The following is a 17440-nucleotide window of genomic DNA, read 5'->3' as shown; positions in this document are numbered from 1 at the left end:
TACTTTGATCCAATCGAGGCCCAAGTACTTCAAGTCCCCTGCAACATGTACTTCTGCAGAACCTTATCTGTGATAGTAGATTTAGTTGCTCAGCTAACAAAATGTCTCTATTGGTACACTGGCACCAAGAGTGGTAGGTTCTGGTTGTCTAGTGGTGAGCACAACAGTCATACTCCCTGGCCTCCTATGGATAATCACTTAGTGAGTGGGTAGAGGTTAAATAAAATAAAAAATTTTAAAAAAATATGGTACTAAAGTGCCATTAGTGTCTGGAAAAACATAAAACCCCCATAATATTGACAACTCTATTAGTTAACATATATGTAAAGTACTATTTTCATGTTAAAATAACAATATGGATATTTACTCAGAGCACTTTATCAAAATAACACCACAACAAAATTATTGGTATAACAAAATATTTATTTATTTAATCCTTTTAAATCTTTAATCTAAGTCAACCACTCAGTTACTTATGTTCTCTTCAACTTAGATCATTGGCAAAATCAAAGAATACATACAGACTTTTGATATGAAAAAGGCAAATATGGACTCTAGTAGGGATCTTTGTTTCTACCTGCCCACCATCCACTACTCTTACAATGGCACCTGACTTTCCTGTGGTGAACTGCCTCTCTCCTACTGTGGGTCCACGAGGTATACATCTAGTAATCAAGATTAGTACTTTTCTGTCCTGGCTCACAAATGTGTAATCCCAGGCAGACCAATGTCAAAGAGGTCCTGGATTTAGCCGGAACTATTACGCAAGAAGCTCTTATTCCCAGAGAATCAGAAAGCCGGCAAAACATCAGTCTGGAGCTCCTGGTGGCCATTATTTTGCCTAAGAAGGAAGCCAACTGAATCCTTTAAAAACAGGTTTTGGAGAGTAGCTTAAAATTACAACTGGGGCACTAGATCTTAAGTCTCAAAACAACAGGGTCTTATCATTGTCAGATTATGACGTTATAATGCCATCTTTGAAAATAAATACACACTCATCCCAAGTCTCCGAAATCATTTTAGAATCTACCCTCTTTCTAGGAAGTAGCAAAATGAGAGAATGTTTTTAGTAGTCTGACAAAAACTGTCCATTATTCTCAACATTAAAAACTGAATGCAATGATTTAAAGAAAAGTAATACATTACTGTGTGCATAATATATACAGAATCATGTGGTTTCTAGTGATTAGAATTTCGTACTTGCAAAGGAATAGAAGACAGTGGCTGAGAAGCACATCCCCTCCTAAACAGTATGCTTAGGATGACTAATATTAAGGATTTGAACATAATACAGTTTTCCTCAGAGAAACAATCTTAGTTTCTAAAGAGCATTCACTTCTGACATCTCAATTCCTGATTTTAGTGGCTGCACACTGTGTACCTCTGTGCCACACTTAGGACAAGTAAAGTACACGTCAAATAAGAAACTACTTTTAACACAGTAGTAACAGAAGATGTGCTCACATCCTATGGTGTGAGGCATGGTGGGCCACTCTCCACACAGAGAACACTGTTTGCCACTGGTGGATAACGTATTGTCACTATTAGAAGCACCAGTAAGAGGAATACACCATGAAGACAACTTAGCTTTCAATTTCTGGATATTAATAAGTGGTAAGAGAAAAATCAGAAACTCAGCAAAACCATGCCAGAGAAGTTCCCTATTCATATACTCAAAGCCAACTTCACGTATGTTTTGGGGCTTGCAAAATACAGAACGAATGCCTAGGAGACGTTCTGTCAAAGTTGCAAACTTGCCCCTCTGAAGGAAAATCAGGAAATTAATGAGCCCACCTAATTTAAAAAGTCCAACCATGATATTTATACACTGCCTGGCTTTCCCAAATGATGCCAAATGACGGTTTCGAAATAGGTCATAGCAGCGCTCTTCCAGCCACGTCCCGCCAATTGTACACACAGCATACCACAGCTTCTGATTCTTACTTGGTGGCTGGTACCTCAGCTTTGGGGAAAAATCATTTTTATACTGAATATTCAAAATGGATTGTCCCACAGTGGCATTTTTAGAATAGATGGTGAATCGCCACAAGAAAAGCCACAGTAATGCTTTCACCTCTGGTTCAAAGTGGGCTAACAGCCCTGGCTTAAATCCATGAAAGCACTGAGAAAACTGGGACCAAACTAACTGCTCCAGGGCCTTGTTCAGTTCAAGCGCATCCAACTGACTTATTCTCAGCACTCTGTTCGTCCTTTTCATGTTCTCTTCTCTGGAAGCCATGTCTTCTTGGAGGGTTTCTAGGGGTAAAGTACAATTAGGGAACATCAAACATTTGCAAGCTCGTACCATCTCCTCAACCTACGCATCTCAAACTGCAATACCCAAATGACCAGGGCCCACTGAAGATGGAGCTGGCAGTAGTTGTCAAGCAGCAGCAAACAATCACCTCTTATATGGAACCTTCCCTTTCTTCCCCCACTCCTCCCTCCCTCCCTTCTTTTCTTTGCTCTTCTTCTTCTTCTCCGCCCCCGCCCCCCGCCCTTTTCTGGACCCTCTTCATCAAAGGAATAACAGGTTATAGCAAGTTGTACCCTTTTTCCACAGATATCTCCATGTAATCCTCCTTGGTCATTTTAGCAGGGAGATAATAAAATCCTGATACTAACAGTGATGAGCCTAAATAATAACATGACTAATGGAGAAATACATGAACTTAATAAATATAGAGAACTCTATGGAACATTCTAACGGATGGTAAGTCAAGACCTCAGGTTAATTGCCAGCACTTCTACTGACTCCAAAGGTATATATATTTTTTAACAAGTCATTTAATCTTTCTGAAATATGTTTTATTATCTATAAAGTTAGGAGAAAAAATTAAATGAACAATCAGTGTTTATTATGCTATCACACTATGGCAGAAACTGAGTACTAGCACAAAACAACATGAGTGCGGAAATGCTGTTATTCAGATATTAAGAAGATACACATCATACAGTCTTCTAAGAAAAACATGATGTAGAAGTATATACAAAGACTATTTCATAAATTAACTAAGGAATTCCAGAGGTACTAAGGGGACAAAAAACTTTTAAAATGAATTAGAAAAAGCTGATTAATGGTTAGCTAGGTATGACTGACTCATTCAAAACACACTTATTAAATGCCTATTATGTACATGCCACAATGACTAAAACACTCTGGCTGCTATTGTCAAGGAGTGTACAGACCAGGTTAGGTATTTTACTTATTATTAAAAAAACTGGTAAATTCAAACTATGACAAGAAATCTGTTTCAGCTTAGTTTCTAAAATCAGCCCTGAACACATGGAGCTTGATCTAGATCATGCACGATTTCTGGGCCTTCAAAAGGCCTAGTGCACTAATTTAACACTAAGTTATAGAGGGAGGCATGTATCCCACTTAAGTTCATTGTCACCGACAGTGTGGCCATTGTGATCTTGGACAAGTGACTTTACCTAGTTCTGCTTTATTTTTTTCACTTACAGAACTGAAGGCCAGAGATAAAATGACCTCTAAGTTCTTTCAAATTCTATTTATGATTTTTACTAAAAAGATATTAAATGTAACTTGTTAGAAGTTAAAGGACTGAAAGGTACATCCTAAAATAAAGTTGCACCTCTTGAAACTGGGAATGTATTTGACAATTAAGGAGGTTTTGGTTTTCTGACAATTACAAGGTTTTACAGAGGATGTTTTTATCTATCTCTTTATTTATGCAGAGGATGTTTTTAAATTATTCGTGGATCTTAGATGACTTAGTGGCAGAAGACTACATACCTAACAAGTTCAAGCATAGGAAACAAAAGCGCCTACTGAATAATAGGTGTTTATTGCTGCTTTCTTCTCAGTCTAGATACTTGACAGGAATGCTTCTCTCCCATAAACATCATCTGCCTTCTAGGGTCATCTCACCCTTTTTCCCTTTCCTGCAGTCCCTCAAAATTTCACAGTTTAGAGGTATGGGGGTGGGCGGGATTTTGCCACAAGTTCTGTGAAATCCTTGCCTCATACTAGCGGGAGCTATAGGAAAAGAAGACGGGGGTTAGAACCGAGGTTCCTTTCTTCTCTCTACAAATCTCTTCAATCCCCAAGGTTTTGCTCTTTGCCCCAAATATTTTTCTAATCCATTCACTACCCTATCCCCTGCAGGCCTCTGCCTAAATTCAGCAGCTCTCATCTCTCTGTTGGATTACATCTAATTGGCCTATCCCACCTTCTGCCTTTTTCAGTGCATTTCCCACACTGCAGTTGTTCAAACACAAGCCTCCCAAACTATCCCAGCTTGCTTTCCTGCCTAACCTGTTGACCTCTAGTCATAAGGTGCCCCCTTTTCTTGTTCCCTAGTGAACACTTATGGTCTGTTCCCTCTATCTGGAACAGTTCGTTCCTGTGTTTTATTGAAAAATTCAGTTTTCAGTTTTTAAGTACTAAATTTTTAATAGGGGCTTAGGCATCACTTCCTTCTGACTCTCCAAACTTGAGTTGGCTGCCTCTTCTTGCTGTTCCCTTAGCACTCCATTCTTCACTTTCTTGGCCTCTATGTACTGTACACAGGCTACTTTTTAAATTGTCTACTTCCTCCACTAGAGGATAAACCCTGTTGCAAAGACGGAGTCTTGTTACAGTTGAATTTTAGCAACCAGCACAGCACTCAGTGCACATAATGCACACTACACGGACTAGATGAAGAAGATAAAGAAGGGGTAGTGAAGGACAGAAAACACAAATCCTACCCAGTAGCCTTTAAAATTATTTCAAATTATCGTATCTGGACTATCGATTATTACCTATTTCAACATGTTTGTCATACAACTGCTGTTTACCAGTTACTGCTATAATAGTAAAACTGACACAGTCTCAACCCCTGGTGGAGACTACAATGTAGTGAGGTGAGGGGTGGGTAAGAATGTGCCATATAAAATAATAAACAGGCAATTACAATAAGGTGTTAGGAGTGATATGCAAGGGGAAATTCAGGGCATTATTTTTGTCATTAGACCTCAGAAGGTCAGAGAAAACTTCAAAGAGATAATATCTCGACAACTACCTGAAGGATCAGCAGTGTCAGTCTGGTAAAGGAAGGTAAAGGAATGTCATACCAAGCAGAAAGAGAGCAGGTGACAAGGACTGAAGGTGCAAGGACAAAGGGCTGGAAAGGAAGACAGGAGACCAAAAGTAAAAGCCAAATTGTGGAGACTGTATTTTATCAAAATGGTAGTGGGGACTGGATAGTTTAAGAAAAGAACTAATCAAATTTTTGGACAGCTTGTTCTGGCCACATTCAGAATGGGTTTGAAGCTGAAAAGACTCGAGGCGGAGAGACCAGTTAAGATGATTATATGATTATTAAAGTGATCAAGGAGAAAGTTCTAAATTATAAGGGTATCAGCATGGATGGAGAAAAACAGCTATCTTTAAAGCCATGAGTTAGAAGTGACATGGTTTAATGAGAAATAAGCCAAGAATAACTGACTTGAGTAACTACATGGTGGTAGTCCAGCTCTCTGAAATAGGAAACCCATGCAGTGATACAGGTTTCAAGGGAGAGGTAATAACCACAGTAGTGTCAAGAGATCTGAGGCTCCTATGAGACAGCTAAAGCTCAGTAGGCAATTGTGTGGAGACAGGAGAGAAAATCTGGGTGGAGATTTTGTTGGGGGGGAGTGTGTCCCTCCGGTAGGACTATCCGACTTTAAATCTACTTGATCTACTTAAACGCTAAGATCAGGAAGGCAGTGAACTAAGCAGGAGCAGTAGATCCTGCCCACCTAAAACACGCTCTGCTTTCTTTGTAATAATATAATCTTATTCTCATAGTTTTCCTGTTCCAGCTAGCATGGCTGTTCAACAGTTTTATTCACTGGCATCACATCCATCTTTGGGCTTTCAATCCCTCTATGCCACAGTCTTCACCATCAGTCCTGTCCTTCTTGGCTACTGGTTTTCAAACCTGAGCATTTATCATGATCACTTAGATTTCTTAAGACTGTAGTGTCTCAGAGCCAGAGTTTCTGAATCAGTAAGCCTGGAATGGGAGCCAAGAATCTGCATTTCTAACAAGCTTCCTGGGGATGTTGAGAATGAATGGGCTAGTCACTTCAAAGTGAAGTTCATTAATTTTTCTGGCATATCTACCATCCATACAGCTCCATGCTGCCTGCCAGCCCTCACATTTATTTCTGTTTAGTTCTCATCCCTATATCCACAAGGGCTGTTACAAATCTTACACTGACTCTGGCTCCCCCTTTCTTCGGTTAAGTAGATCCTGTGAGATTAGAGACTACTCCATGAATTCCACAAAGGCTATGGACATCAATACATCCTAGCCCTGCTGGGTGCTTGGGATGCAAAGATAAACAAAACATCTTGGCTCTCACTTAAGGACCCTAACCAAGGTCTAGTAAGCGAAGCAGGCAAGTAAACAGACAACTAGGATACTAACAAAGGCATATGGTATCACAGGTTCTCAAAGACAGTATAGAACATTTGAAACTATCTCAACAGAAAAAGAATTCTAAAATCCATGCAAAAACTTCAATAAATATTATTATTCTCACTTTTCCTGCAGTTTACAAATTTTCTCTAGTTTATAGGCATTATGTAATTGAGGAAACAATTTTTTTTTTTTTTTTAACCCCAGAAGCAAACTAAAATCCACAAAATGTTTGCATACATTTACCAAATCATCTCTATTACCTCATTATTACCTCTGGGATAAAGTACAAACTTCTCAGATACAACCTAGCCCAGGTCTGTGCCACCCCCCTCAGTCCTAACTCTGGGCCTTTTCCCATGTATCCAAAACACTCGCCTTCCCTGCCAACTCTTCCCACTGCCCACAACTCTCTGCCCTTCACATTCCAACTTTATTTCAACATTCTCTGTGAAACCTTCATAACTATCTCCAACTCCTATTATCACCACCTTTAACTTTGACAGCAATTGTCTGTGCCACTCACTTGAGCCCTCAACCATCCTGTGATTTCAGTCATGTCAGTACATCTTCTTTCCCTAGTTTATCTGTAAGCTAGTTAAGGGAAAGTGCCTTATCTTACACTTATTTCTCAAAGCACCTGCCACCTAAAAAGAGAACGATTTCTAGCTCAGTTTCACTCATGCAAAATTCTACAATCCTTCATGGTGTGTGGGAATATAGCATATGACTTCTCTACTGTCACAGTGTCTACAACTCTGTTATCTTTCCCAGATTTCATATTCTGCAGTCAGCAAAGGAAGTTCTCAATTATTGTCAAATTACCCTTGAAAGGCTCTGACCATACTGGACATGGATAGAAGTTCAGCACTACCAGATCCCTCCTCTCACCTCTCCCAAGAATTGGACTGGATAGAGTGCTATTTTTTTTGAGTATCAGTTAAAATACATGGCCTGTGTTAGAGGACCAGTTATGCCAATTCATGTATCTTTAAAGATACATGAGTCTGACTGATTAGAGTCATAATCAGTTCTGCATTATGGCTGATGGATTTGTTACAATTGTAGAATAAACCCAAGGATGGACTCACAGTAGTTGCTCAATAAATGTTTGTTGAATCTATGTGCAACAGAATGAGAAATTTGGTAGTTAATTGGTATACTGACTGAATACTATATGAGAGCATCTGGATGAACTGAATGGTGAGGGAAGCCTTCTCTTCCTCAGGTTTCTTACTCATATTTAGTGAAAAACTGGTCTGAGGGAGTGATGTCTCAGAATCATCCATTTCAAATACTTCATTTCTGGAGGAATCATACTTATTATTTAGCAAACATAGGAATTTTTAATGGCTGCCAGAAAAGGAGACTTAACACACTCTAACCAATCCAATATTTAATAATCTTTATTATCAAAAAATTCTTTCTTATCCCTTCTGTTACAGTTTAACATTTTTTTCCTTTCCTCTTTTTCTCCTTAGGCCTGGCCTCAGTGTAGATTAACAACAGCTGGGCTCGATCTCCTCCCTGTGTAAGACTCTTTAATGGACCAAAAGACTATCATTAAACTGTTCTTCAGCCTTTGCCTTTCCAGATGAGTAATTTCTCTATTTTTTTTGTTTTAGGTTTTATTTTCCAACATTTTAGTCATTTTTGTGACTTCTTTCAGTTGTAAACATAGAACAGACACTGTCCATTACACACCATAGTCAAAGCAGAATACTCCTCCTTTGCTCTACATTCATATTTAGGCAACTTGACAGTAGAAAAAAGTATATTTAAAATCAATCAGACCTGAGCTCCAGTTCCAGCTTTGTTACTTATTTGTTATGTGATCTTAGAAAAAGTCATTACCTCAGATTCTTTTTTTCTTCTTAATTTTAGGGAGAGGCATGGGGGAGGGAGGAGGAAGAGAAATCTCAAGCAGACGCCATGCTGAGTGTGGCACCCAGCACGGAACCTGATGTGGGGCTTGATCTCACGACCCTGAGATCATAACCTGAGCTGAAACCTAGAGGCCAATACTTAGCCAACTGTGCCATCTAGGCACCCCTACCCTCATATTCTTCAAAAAGTTGGGAAGAATAGCTACCACACACACAAAGTTGTTGACATTAAACCCAGATAATGTTATGAAAGTCTGGAAACTGGAAAGTATCATTATTACTACATTATTGCTGCTTTGGCTAGGGATGGGCATAAGAAGAAAAGGAGTCTAAGTCGATTTTGGCAAATTTATTTCAAAAGACTGAAATTTTCATTATTACTTATATTAATACCTCAATTTGTGGTGAAAGAACTTTTTTCTCCTCCAGGAAATACTAACTACAAAATTAATATATAATTGTGGTAGTAAACAGTGAACATGATGTCACTATTATGCGTGCACATGGAGGCGGACTAGGTGGGAAGGGACAGAGACATGGTTCAGTGGAACACATCACACTCCTGTATCTTATCTGAAAGGAGATTATGGAGGGGGAATTCTGCGAGCCTGGGGATGGGCTTCAGCATGACCTGCTCCTTGGATATTTAACCCTCATCGATATGGTAATGCCTATTATCAGGAAGCAAAGAAACTTCAGGAATGCACACTGATAATATCTGACTCTAGGGTGCTTTGCTGAAATAGGGCATGGTACAGGCAGTCCACAGAGGCATCCAATTGTGGTTCATCACTAACATGTCACACTCCATTCCTCTTCCTTTCTTTTTTCTTCTTTTCAGGCAGATACATTTATTCTAGAATATTGGCTTCAGAGATGGGTAGGGCCCAGCAGTAGAAGAAACTTATAAAATAGAAATAATTAGAAGTTTAATCAGTCTGATCATGGAAACCTTTACCCTCCACTGCTGTACAACAATATTTGCCCACAATATTTTCTGTAAAGCACAGAAAAATATCATAAATGCCTTGAAGTCACAAAGTTATTTTCAAAATAATATAAGGAGTGTGTTTTAGTGAACACTAATTCTCTGAAAAATGGCTCAATTTAACTAATATTTTTTGAGTGCTTACCAAATGCCAAGCAATCTCCTAGGTACCAGGGATTTAAGCCAAAAACTTAACTCTCAGTTCACTTCCTTTTATTCAAGCTTTTTTAAAGAAATAGAACGTTACTATAATCAGGACTAACCAAAACAAAGAATGAATCTTGAAATGTGAAGACACCATGAAGGATCACAGAACTCCCCTGGCAGAAAAGAAAAAAAATGACATTTAAGACACAAGAACAGGCTGTGCAAACCCCAGATATGTGCAAGCCATGAAACCTGGCCATGGTTTATCTGGGAGATACTGGGGTGAGTTCCAAAAGGATATGCCTCCTTAGTGATTTAACCTTTATTCACTGTGGCTGTGCCTGTTACCTGGAAGCAAAGACTCAAGTCATCTGCCATGACTGAGCAAAACAGGCCAGCAGGAGAGGCTGGCTGAAGAGTTAACCCACTGCAAAAACCCACTGTAGGGAAACCGGAATGATTTCACAGGCATGAACAATCACTAAGGAGAAGAGACATAATGAGATATATTTTTAAAAGTTGAATCTATTGATAGCAGAGTTCAAGAAGAAAACAAATGCTAAAGCTCCTGAAGACCGGTGAGAGGGTATGTACTACAATACAAGGCCCTTAACGAAGGTGCTAATAACTTTCTAAAAGAGTTAAAGTAATGGACTGCTTCATTAAGAACTAATCAAAATCAAAAAGATTATGGCGCCTTCACATTTTTGGATCAAAAATCCCCCCTCCTTTTTTTTTTGTAAACCAGTACTTTCCTGATTCTGTTACACTGATTGCCATCCACACCCAACATTAAGCCAGTCTATTTCTACTTACCTTCAGGAATTTAGTTTAAGTAAGGTTTAGTGATCCCCATATTACAGGTTCTTGTAGATTAGTATCTAGTTTCACAAAAGTAGGCTCCAACTTGAATAGTTAAAAAAAATACAAACTAATCTTTTTCTTTAAAGCTGGGATTGTTCAGAATTGAAACGAACACCATCAGATTTAAATCAAATTGATTTTTCCAGAATGTCAAAAAACAGGCAATACCTTTTCCTACTCTGCCATGAAATCTCATTCTTTTAATACACAATTCTATAACCCTTTCCCTTCTCAATCCCCATTTCCCAAATTGCACTAATTTAAGATTCTAAAGGGCCAACGCAGAGGGAAACATTTATAGTCATGCAAAGAGACTCATAAAAATAATTAAAAGTGTAATTGGCATTACACAGTATGTGTTTAGTGAAGGATACTACTACATTAAGGATATGGAAAAAGATAGTCAAGGCAAATTATAGCATCTATAGGGTTAGTCTGATTAACTTATCCCATAAATATGTTTAAGACAAAATGATCTAGCACTAAAAACTATTAAAAAGGTCCCCTGCTGACGTTTTATCACTAGACATGTCATACAGCTTTTCTTTCAGAAAAAAAAAAAAACCCTGAAATTTGTTTACGAAGAGCAGTAATATATAAACCTATTTTTAAATAGCTCATCCTTTTTTTTTTTTAAGATTTTATTTATTTATTTGACAGAGAGAGACAAGAGAGACACAGCGAGAGAGGGAACACAAGCAGGGGCAGTGGGAGAGGGAGAAGCAGGCTTCCTGCAGAGCAGGGAGCCCGATGTAGGGCTCCATTCTAGGACCCTGGGATTATGACCTGAGCCGAAGGCAGACACTTAACGACTGAATCACCCAGGTGCCCTTATCCTTCCCTTTTATGCTTTCCATTACCCCAAATAAAAACTTTGTCATCTATATCACATCCCAAAACCAAAACAAACAACTGAATCACACTAAAGAAGGAAGAATTTTCAGAATGTATTTCTGAGCTTATACTGAGTATAGTACAAATTATGAATGAATGTATTTTATTTAAAACATGTTATTGACAGAAATCTATCAATAATAATGTGAGTATTGTCAAGGGCCTGTCAATATTAATGTAATTATGATTAAGAGGATAACATGGATTTTTAGCTATAATACCAAGTAACATCTCCTACATTGCTGCTATCAATATACACATTATTATTGACCTGTTCCGAGACTCTCAGTAATAGATGTATTACCATTAGGCATATTTGTCAATGCATGCTGCCTACAAAAACTCTACATTTAAATTTACAGTCCTGTAAACTTTGTCAGCAGAAACATGTGATTCCCAAGTATCCTCTAAGGTACCAAACCCATGTATGCACCCACTGCCAAGCCATCCTTTTTCAGATCCACAATAATGAACTAGTTTTTAGTATGACAATGCTGCTGCCACACTATCCTGAGGGTTCAAGTAATCAAAATGGATGAGACAATATACTAATTTTTTTCCTTTTAGGTTTGAAAAAATTTTAAACTTATGTTTCATATTATGAGGTTATGTGAATAAAGTTCTATAACTGGAGATCTTAAGCTTTGAACCTACACCCTACTTTTTATTTCCTTTGTGTAGTCAGATAGATTTACTGTCCATTGTATTGAAATCAATACTAATAAATGGGACATGCATCAAAGAGGGATTTAACAGGACACCGATTCCCAGAACACATTTCAAACATGAGCAAAAGAAAAAAAGCTATGACTGAGACCCATTAGGACACTGTGACCTCTGGCACTGTGAATAGGCCTAAAAATCAACAACCAGAAGTTCAAATCCCACTTCTGCCACAGGCTTGCTAAATGACCTGTCACTACTCTTTTGTTCTACTCTTTCATCAAATATAAAGCAAGTTTCAATAATTTATAGATATCAAATGTTATATATCCAAATTATGCTCTTTGGATATGGATAGGATATGTTGAAATTTTAAAGTTCTATTGTAGACACTAGACTTCTTCTAGCTATATACTTAACGCAATCCTCATCAAAACCCAAACAGGAATTTTCTTTTTGGGACTGGTAGTGAGTACACAATAAAATGTTTTAGGATAAACTTCAAAACCTCATAAATTGCTCAAAAAGATGAACAAAGATAAGTAACTTGTCCTAGCAGATGGGAAATATAGATATATTTTTTAATTTGGAAAAAAAAGGGAACTCAAATCAAATACTACCATCATCAAGATTATAATTAGTCTTAAACAACTGAGTACCCAATTTCATTTACTTATTTAAGACACTTATTCAAGTATCTAAAACTAACATCAATGTTTCCCTCTGGTTTTTTTAAACCTTAAAACAGAATTTTCAATACCCTGGCCTAGCTTTACAAATACATTTTTAAGAGAAAAGCATGGCACTCATAATCTTCTCTTTTAGAAAGTTGATACTTCTGAGTCTTTAAGAGAAAAAGCATGTTGTGAAAATAAAAAGCAGATGTTTGAGTGAATATGGGGAAAGAGAGTTAAACTGGTTCTGATTAGTTCTGTATCTTAGACCAGGTTCACCAACAGGCTGTGTGACTTTGGACAAGTCATTTTATCACACTATACTCTCTAGCAGTTAAAAGATACAAAAATAAATTTCAAAAAATCAACTTTTAAAAGTCTACCTATCTAGAATCCTTATAAGAACTATTTTAGGAAACCTTGGAAGAGGAAGAAAAAAGAACAGCCATTTCCAACTACAGAAATGAAAATGCTGAGTGTGAAAAAGGCTAGAGAAACTGCAGAAATTAGAATGGAACATGAGAGACAGAGACACAATCATAGAAAAAAAAAAAAGCAAAAAAGCAAAGCATCTGGAAGACAATACCCACCAATTTATGAGTTTATGACTGAAGTACATGTATACCGCTTACCAGTTATCAAGTGCTAACAAGGGACTATCATACCTAAGTATCCTTTGCAAAATTAAATATTAAATCATTTGATCCTTACCAGTATTATGAAAGAGGTTCTTTTATCATTTACATTTTAAAACAAGGAAACTAAAGCACAGAGAGATTAGCTGACTTGTATAAATCACACAACTAGAAGTGGCAGAGCCATGCTCCAAACTAGTGTCCTTGACTGACAAGGTGTGATGGGCCTAAAAGATGAACAGAAGTACTTTAGAAGGACACCACAGGACATGCAAATGGGGCTATTTTAAAAGTCTAAACACTAAGAGATAGACATGAACTACAGCAAAAATTACACTCCAAGAATGAACAAACAAAGCCACAAGAAATATATGAAGCAACTAGATCTTTAAGTACTCCATAAATTTAGAAAAGTGCTCTAGAACCTAAGAAGAGAATTTTAAATAACTTGCAAATTACTGGCACACATGTTTAACTGCTTATTTTATGGCATTCAAGACAACATGGAGGGACACCTGGGTAGCTCAGTTGGTTGAGCCTATGCCTTCAGCTCAAGCCATGATCCCAGGACTCTGGGATCTGAGTATCTCATCAGCATCTTGCTCAGCAAAGAGCCTGCTTCTTCCTCTGCCTGCTGCTCCCCTTGCTTGTACGCTTTCTCTCTGTCTCTGACAAATAAATAAATCTTAAAAAAAAAAAAGAGAGACAGAGACAGAGACAGACAGACAACATGGAAATATCCACAAAGGAACAGAGGTATTAGCAATGGGAAAAAAGGAAGTACCATGTAATACATCATTGTGTGTGAGGCATTATGTTTTCTTCACACTCTTTATCTCATTTAATCCTCATAACACAGTAAATACTATCATGTCCATTTTAGAAGAAAAAATTAGATGTGAGGAGATTAACCACCTGTTTAGGTTGGACTGACAATCAGTAAATTTCCGGTAAACAGTAGAGAAACTGTGGAACACACAAGGGAAGTTAATAAGTAGTAAGAATATGTGGTAAACCTGGAACAAATTCAATCCCACAGAGCTCAAAGCAAATTTTTTTTCCCTCAAGATCATTCAAAAGACCAGACTGCCAGTCAAGCTTCCAGGACAGTAAATGGGGAAATAAAGCAAAGGACTGTGGTAAAGTTGCCCATGTTGCCTGGGATGCATCTAGAGTACATTCTCTCTCCCTGACTCTACACATGTGGTCAGAAAACCATTCAAAGAGCCTGAATGCCCAATATGAACAAAGGGAGTATGTGGGTGAAAAAATGAGGCATGAGCATTCATTTAATTGTTATGAACACATACTATATGCAAGACAGAGGAAATGCCAATTCATTTAACACTAGAAGGGAACAGTTATACAGAATCAAAATGGAATTACTCGATAGCTCTTGGGTTTTTTTGTCTTAATAGTAAGAAGACAAGACAGCATGGACGAAATTTTATCTCACCTTATTCACAGGCAGTTAAGAAGGGAAAAGTCTGAAAAAAAAAAGAGAACATATTAAATAGAATAAAGCGCAATATAGAAAAGGGCATTTTGATTGTATAGATGGTAAAAGACTGAAAAGTTGTTGATTAACATTGCACAATGGGAAGGACAGAGGGTGCTAGACATCGTCTTCCCTGCTTCCACTTCCACGTAGAGAAATAACAATACTGGCCTTTGCAGTGCCAGGATTACATGGGGCAAATGGAGCAGTACAGAGCTCTTCTCCAGAGATTTCTTCCACATACCAAAGGAACTGAAGAGGAACATGGAATGTTTAGAAACTGCTGTCATTTCACAGGAAGGAGGTAAAGGGGACATCCAATTTGTTTTGAAGTTGCCCAAGATAATCAAGGGAGGAAAAAAAAAAAAGGAGCAAGTGATTCAGAGCAGAACTTTCGTTCAGAAATAAAGATTGTGCATATGGCATACGTTTTCCGTATGCCATAGGAACCTGAGCACAGTGAGTGCAAGAGAGAAAGAAACTTTAAAATTACCTGAAGCTGTGAGAAAAACATGGGGCTGAGACTTAAAATGCAAATTTACTAGCTATGCAATGTTGGGCAAGGCTGTTAACATCTTTAAGATTCAGTCACAGAATATGTAAAATGAAAAATATCTGCCCTTCCTATTGCAAAGATTATTATAAGCTTCAAAATTAAGCAAAAAATTTTATGGCTAAAATACCAGGGAAGAAGGAATAGAGAAGAATAAAGAAATATGATTATGATCACAAAAAATTAAATTTGAAGTTTGTATTTGTTAAACAAATTAGACAATATAGACCTGTTTTTGACTTTTAGTAATAAATTAATGATGAATGTATCTTTTACTATTAAAAAAAGTTACTAATCCAATGAATACACATTGGATACAAATGAGTACTCTGAAACAGAATCATAATGCTAGAAGTAAACCCAGATCACCTAGTCTAAGATATGAATTTAAATTTCTTAACAGAAACACGTTTCAAACAGAACACATACAAGAGCTGTTCTTGTGAAAAGCGGCTGTCTGCTTGGTTTGTCTCTCCCCGGTGTGGCTCCAGGAAATTTATATAGGAATTCTTCAGAACAGATTTCAAACCACAGATTGAATGCTACCCCAACCCCTAAAAATGAAGAGAACAAGGCCATGAGGTAGGGCTGGTCAAAGGAAACAGAGTCAGGACTAGCACTCTATGTTCTTTACTTAGTTTAGTATTCTTTCTACTATGTCCTGTTACTTCCATTTTCTTTATCTTTTTTTTTTTTTAAGGAAAAAATACATACATAACAAATAATAATAAAATAAATAAGCATATATGTACTTTTTAAAAGGTTTTTTTGTGTGTGTGTGTTGTTTGGTTTTTTGCTTTTGTTTTTTACTTCTTAAATAATTCCATTATCTTTCTTCTTTTCAGTCCCCTCTGACTCAAATCACTGAACTCTAATAGTTCTGGATACATGTATTTGATAATATGGGCAGATCCGAGAGAAGATAAAGTGAAAAAAAAAAAAAGAAAAAAAAAAGAAGTCGACCATCCCAAGTTTATTTTGTTCAGGTTTAACTAACGAAAACACATTAGGGGAAGACGTTTAGACTGCAAACTGTGGTGTCGATCAAGTCTCAAACTTCCTGTAACTGCCTGAAATGGTTAAGGTAAAAAATTCTTAAGGGGGATCGCAGAATACCAGAATATATTAGATGTGGACATGCAACAACTTGGTCTCGGGAAAAGCCCTTTCACTCAATGTGGTATTTTTGGAAAATGGGACCTAAGAAAAGAAAGAAAGAAACCATGTCTTTTAACTGAAAGCACCAGAAGAAAAATGTCAATTATTTCCGCACTCTCCGTTATCAAAAATCAGTGTTGAATATATAACAAACTAACAGCAAGCAATTATGTAAGACCATTCTCAACAGCTCTTCTTCCCGAAGAAAATTAAAACAGCTTCCAAGTTCACAGGCTTTCAATAGAAACTTAAGCATGGACCTCAATTTCTGTACCAAATATAACACTTTTAAGTATGCGCCATCCGATATTACGTAGTTAGGACACCGCGTAATGTTTTAGAGCCACTCTTAAAAAGCAAATCTCCCCCCGGACAAGGGCGCGGAGAAGATTTTGAAGTATTGCAGAAAGTGACCTCGTGGAAGGCAAAGGAACTCAAAACTAGCTGTGGTTTTTTGTTTTTTGATTTTTTTTTTTTTCTTTTAATGGTGCCATTCTGAGACTATTTTCAGGAGCTCGGGCCTACTTCATTGCCTTCCCCAGATCAGACTCTGATTTTGCTTCTTCCAGGAAAACAGAAGCCCATAAACAGACAAACTCAAGCTAAGGGCGACAGCGACAAGGTCGCGAAACTCCACGCCCTCCCAGCTGTAGGGCAGACCGCAGGTTTGCACTCCGGCTCTCTCGGGCAGACACTGACCTTAGGAGTCTGCGAAACGCCCCCGTTCCACGTAACTTTCTCTGAGACATTTTCTGGGAAGCTTGGCTTCTCCTAGCAGAACCTGGATTACCCAGGCTTCCGGAACTCGCGGGCTTCCGGAGCGACGCAGGACCCGGAAGTGTCTGAGAAAAAAGGGGAAATTAAACCAAGGAGAACTAAGCTTCCGAGCGCGGCCCAGCAACAGCGAACGCGGAAGAACCGAAGGGCCGAAGGGCCGAAGGGCCGAAAGGCCGAAGAGCCGAAGAGCCGAACAGGACACCGGCGCGCGGTGATTGGTGGGCTGGCCACTCTGAGGAAACCGTATCTGATTGGCAGGACAGTCGCGAACCCGTCAGCCCCGGGTC

General features: G+C 38.1%; 1 protein-coding gene across 9 annotated transcripts; it reads right to left on the bottom strand.

Annotated features, from left to right (window-relative positions):
* Nucleotides 1-402: 402 nt before the first annotated feature.
* On the bottom strand, nt 403-17213 carry PEX2 (peroxisomal biogenesis factor 2). Of its 9 annotated transcripts, none has more exons than XM_004762321.3 (5): nt 17076-17213; nt 15648-15772; nt 14624-14654; nt 9554-9610; nt 403-2256 (listed from the first exon to the last, which is right to left on the bottom strand). In XM_004762321.3, the coding sequence occupies exon 5, from the start codon at nt 2237-2239 to the stop codon at nt 1322-1324; it is 918 nt and encodes a 305-aa protein (XP_004762378.1). In that variant the 5' UTR covers nt 2240-2256; nt 9554-9610; nt 14624-14654; nt 15648-15772; nt 17076-17213; the 3' UTR covers nt 403-1321. The 9 variants fall into 9 exon arrangements, 5 of the variants coding, with proteins under 5 accessions (XP_004762378.1, XP_004762376.1, XP_004762377.1 ...); XR_006601512.1 differs by having other exon boundaries at nt 2228-9205; XM_004762319.3 differs by lacking the exon at nt 9554-9610.
* Nucleotides 17214-17440: the final 227 nt, after the last annotated feature.

Source organism: Mustela putorius, unplaced genomic scaffold (genome assembly GCF_011764305.1).
Source record: "Mustela putorius furo isolate JIRA1106 unplaced genomic scaffold, ASM1176430v1.1 tig00003846_pilon_pilon_pilon, whole genome shotgun sequence".
NCBI classification, from domain to species: domain Eukaryota; kingdom Metazoa; phylum Chordata; class Mammalia; order Carnivora; family Mustelidae; genus Mustela; species Mustela putorius.
This window is presented reverse-complemented; position numbering and strand designations above follow the sequence as displayed.